A 4,325-nucleotide genomic window follows, 5' to 3' on the forward strand; every position below is an offset into this window, starting at 1 on the left:
TCCTCCTCCTCCTCCTCCTCCTCCTCCTCCTCCTCCTCTCCTCCTCCTCCTCCTCTCCTCTCCTCTCCTCTCCTCTCCTCTCCTCTCCTCTCCTCTCCTCTCCTCTCCCTCTCCCTCTCCCTCTCCTTACCTATCACTTGCTCCGCTATCTGCGCTATATGACCCGACATTTTGACTACCTTGATCAAATCATCGGCAATCGAATCGAACCGATTCATGTTGATTCGATTCGATTCAAAGCAGGTTGACTCAGTGAGGTCACAGGAGCTGGGCAACAAGGCACAAAACAGTACAATTGATGACCAGTTGGTCACGTCATACATGGAAGAGGACGGTGATGAGGAAGAGGCCTCCGGTGATTGGCATCCCGTCTTTCAGCTTGGCAGATGCGGGGCGCGGCAGCTGCAACATGGAGGGCGTCGGGGTTGATACTGCTCAGACCCACGATCGCAGATTCCAAGATCTGAGTTTGCGGCCATGAGGATGGGAGGCGTCTGAGTTTTACTCGCAGAAGGTAAAAAGTGCCTCACAAGCAGAAGAAAGCAGCAACAAGCAAAACCGGCAAGCATAGAGGATGGGAGGGTACCTGCGGTCGAAAGGTGACCGACGATCCCCAGCTGGCATCGCCTTGACTGTTGTCATGCGCTATAGGAAGCTTGGAGGATCCAGAAGCATCAAGCGGGAAAGCCTTGAGGGGATTAGTTTTACTCGCAGATATGATCCTTCCTCGTCCAGCTATCAGACCCTTGTTCTGCTCTTTGAGCACCTTCCCGCCTTACTGCTTCCCGTACCCAACGTATGTGCCGCTGCGCCCGCTGAGGATATATAGCCTAAGGGTAAAGCGTACACTGGCGGGCAGTAAATCCTATAGAGGATTTACTGGCAGAAGATAAAAAGTGCCTCAAGCAAGACAAAGCAGGAACAAGCTGAACCGGCAGGTACACAGTCCACAGCGAGAAGCTGCACAAACACACACAAAACACAAGCCCGAAAAGAACCAGCACTGCTGGCACCCAGACGCGGCAGCGCCAGCCCAAGCGCGAAGCCGCGCAGACAAGCAGCCTAAGGGTCAGGCAATCAAGCAACAAGCAGCAGGAGCATGCAGGAGGAATAAAATCCCTTAGACGCGATACCCGGAGGCAGCCGACTGACCACTGTCAGTCGAGACGTCCGCTGCCGCCACAAAGCGGGCGGCCGCGGACGGAGAAAGGGCAGCCGCCGACAAGGAGCCGGCGCTGCCCGGGTGTCCGCCTGGGGCAGCGGACGGAGGGAGGCTGGACACATGAACACGGTACCGCTCGAGGTAGTCCTCCTCGCTAGCCTCCGAGTCAGCGGTAGCCAAGTCAGTGGTAGCCGCCCGTGACGGCGGCGACGCCGCGGCAATGCCCAAGGACCGGCGTGACCCGACCGATGCCGGGGAGGAAGCAGGCGAGCTCGGACCAGCAGCAAGCACCCCAGTGGTGTCGAGCTCTCCGGAGGCACCCGACGTCACAGTGAGGGACGGAGACGCCTCGCCAGCTCCGCGCCGATCGTCAGCGCCACTCGAAGGGTTTCCCCCATCGGAGTCGGAGACCTCCGGCGAAGACTCCTCGGGCGACTCGACAAAGTCCGAGGAGGAGCTGTCCTCTGGCTCGAGAAGTGCTTGCGCCCGCAAGGGCGTCATGCGCCTCGCACCAGACAAGAGCGCTTCCAGCGTCAGCTGCATGGTGAGGCGCTGATAGGTGGCGGCGCGTTTGCGAGCCAAGACCTCAGCAGCAGGGCCGTCATCAGGCACAAAGTGCCGACCAAACGCCGCATCCTCAAGAGGCATTGAGCGCTGAGCAATGATGTCCGCCAAATACCAGAGGAAGCGGAGGGTGTCAGGATGCAGGGTACCGTCCGTCGAGATGGCAAGAGGGATGAACGCTCGAGGAGGAGTAGTCATGGCATATGCAGCGCGATGTTTGCGAATCTTCTCAGACGCTGCAACATGGAGGGCGTCGAGGTTGACCTCCCCCCACTTGGTCAGGTCGGCAGAGCTACCAATGTAAGGGTGGACCAACGTCACGTCCGCCATCAAGTGGACCGCACCCGGAGTCCCTCGATCGCGGATTCCAGGGATGTCCGCCAAATACCAGAGGAAGCGGAGGGTGTCAGGATGCAGGGTACCGTCCGTCGAGATGGCAAGAGGGATGAACGCTCGAGGAGGAGTAGTCATGGCATATGCAGCGCGATGTTTGCGAATCTTCTCAGACGCTGCAACATGGAGGGCGTCGAGGTTGACCTCCCCCCACTTGGTCAGGTCGGCAGAGCTACCAATGTAAGGGTGGACCAACGTCACGTCCGCCATCAAGCCCTCGTACTGCTCGGACCCTCGATCGCGGATTCCAGGGATGTGGATATCGCCCTTCATCTTGCGGCCATGAGGATGGGAGGGTACCTGCCGTCGAGAACGAGGATCCCCCACTGTATCGATGACGCTCTGAAGACCAGCTTCGTTCAGCATCGACCGAATCGTACGAGTAAGGTTGTCATGCGCCGTGGGAAGCTTGGAGGATCGGCGTTTGCAGGTCTGGAGATGATGTGCAGCAACGGAGGGATCGAGCTCGCGCTGACATCCATCACATTTCGTCGGACACTGGCAGATCGGCATGCCATGGAGATAGCAGTCGAGCATCTGAGCATAGCGGTGCGGGAAGGCCTTGAGGGGGTAGTAGCTCGAGACTCGCATCGGAGAGTGGCTCAGGTCTCGCTCAGGAAAATGAGCGAAGATGGTAGACTGCAAGACCCTATCCTGCGACTTGAGCGAGTGTGTCCTGCGGCTGTGCAAGGTGAGGATATCACGCTGCTGATCGGTCAGCGCAGCGCGAGCATGCACATGGCGAGGGAAGACGCGCATGACAAGAGGAGTCACATTTCGCTGCGCAGGGGGGAGGAATGAAGTGCTCATGAGACGAGTCGACGAGAGCGCGCAAACCAGGGATGTGTACCACAGATGCCGGGGGGCGTCCTGCGTCATCAGGCACAGCAGCCGGGGCAGGTGGGATCGCCGCGCCATCTGCAGCCGGTGCAGGAGCCTGGACACGACGGTAGAGGATCGCTCCAGCATTATGAACGAAGTCGTGCGCCTCAACGAAGAAGGTCGCCAGAGGATGCTTCTGGGCACGGAGAGATCTCGAGCAGTGAACGTCCAGGCTATGAGGAGAGGTCAGCGTCCGGGACATGGGCTGGTCAGAGTACCAAGCGAGGAAGCGAGCGATAGCCGTATAGTAAACAGCGGGGTGTAGACCCTCAGAGGGCGTGAACTCGTCCCCTCCCCGACTATGCGGAAGCTCCCGCTTGAACCTCGCAAACTCGAGCAGGTCGGGATGCGCGGCGAGGTACTGCGAGGAAGGCCAGCGGTGGTATTTCTCTAGCGCCAGGTGGACAGAGAGGTCAAAGCGACGAATCTGTGATTGGACCCGCGGGAGAAACGGAGAAGACCCCTGGAGGAAGAAGCGCAGCTTCTGGAGATGGCTCGCCCTCACCAGCGTCTTGAACATGAAGCCATGCTGGACGAGCCCGAGCTTCGAGAGCTCTTCGTTGAGGGTAGAAACCTTCGCTCGGAGCTGACTAGCATGAAATCCATCCGTGCCGATAGGCAGGCCGCCAAGTGTAATCCCGCCAGTGACGACCTCGAAGTGAAGAAGTTGAGTCTTGAGACGGCGCTTAAGGCTCTTCTTCAGCTGCGAGAGATCAGGGTGTTGATGCCAGGAGGGGATGTAAACTTTCGACTCGCGAGGTTGAATCTCTAGCTTCAGATCAGCTAACATGTACTTCTTCATAGCGGACGTAGCTGCAACGGCATCCTCGAGTGGACCGACAAGCACGACGTTGTCAGCATAGGCCAAGACTCGAACAGAGGGAAAAAGCTGGCGCTTGAGAAATACCACCGCTTTTGCTTGAGGCACTTTTTCCCTCGTGTGTCCAGCCTCCCTCCGTCCGCTGCCCCAGGCGGACCCCCGGGCAGCGCCGGCTCCTTGTCGGCGGCTGCCCTTTCTCCGTCCGCGGCCGCCCGCTTTGTGGCGGCAGCGGACGTCTCGACTGACAGTGGTCAGTCGGCTGCCTCCGGGTATCGCGTCTAAGGGATTTTATTCCTCCTGCATGCTCCTGCTGCTTGTTGCTTGATTGCCTGACCCTTAGGCTGCTTGTCTGCGCGGCTTCGCGCTTGGGCTGGCGCTGCCGCGTCTGGGTGCCAGCAGTGCTGGTTGTTTTCGGGCTTGTGTTTTGTGTGTGTTTGAGAGTATAGGATTTACTGGCAGAAGGTAAAAAGTGCCTCAAGCAAAACAAAGCAGGAACAAGCTGAA

At 58.7% G+C, this 4,325-nt stretch overlaps 2 protein-coding genes across 2 annotated transcripts in view; both read right to left on the reverse strand.

Annotated features, from left to right (window-relative positions):
• Window positions 1-170, reverse strand: part of GUITHDRAFT_137438 (hypothetical protein) — a gene marked incomplete at both ends in the record, with an annotated part of 4,045 nt that extends 3,875 nt beyond the window's left edge. Inside the window, one exon of the mRNA XM_005834614.1 lies at window positions 131-170. Coding sequence (XP_005834671.1) covers window positions 131-170 — 40 coding nt within the window. The remainder of the gene's footprint in view (window positions 1-130) is intronic.
• Window positions 171-1,120: 950 nt separating this feature from the next.
• Window positions 1,121-3,803, reverse strand: GUITHDRAFT_106679 (hypothetical protein; the record flags this gene model as incomplete). Its single annotated transcript, XM_005834615.1, has 2 exons — window positions 1,121-2,824; window positions 2,970-3,803. The coding sequence occupies 2 exons, from the start codon at window positions 3,801-3,803 to the stop codon at window positions 1,121-1,123; spliced, it is 2,538 nt and encodes an 845-aa protein (XP_005834672.1).
• Between the last annotated feature and the right edge of the window lie 522 nt (window positions 3,804-4,325).

Source organism: Guillardia theta (assembly GCF_000315625.1).
Source record: "Guillardia theta CCMP2712 unplaced genomic scaffold GUITHscaffold_25, whole genome shotgun sequence".
Lineage (NCBI taxonomy): Eukaryota > Cryptophyceae > Pyrenomonadales > Geminigeraceae > Guillardia > Guillardia theta.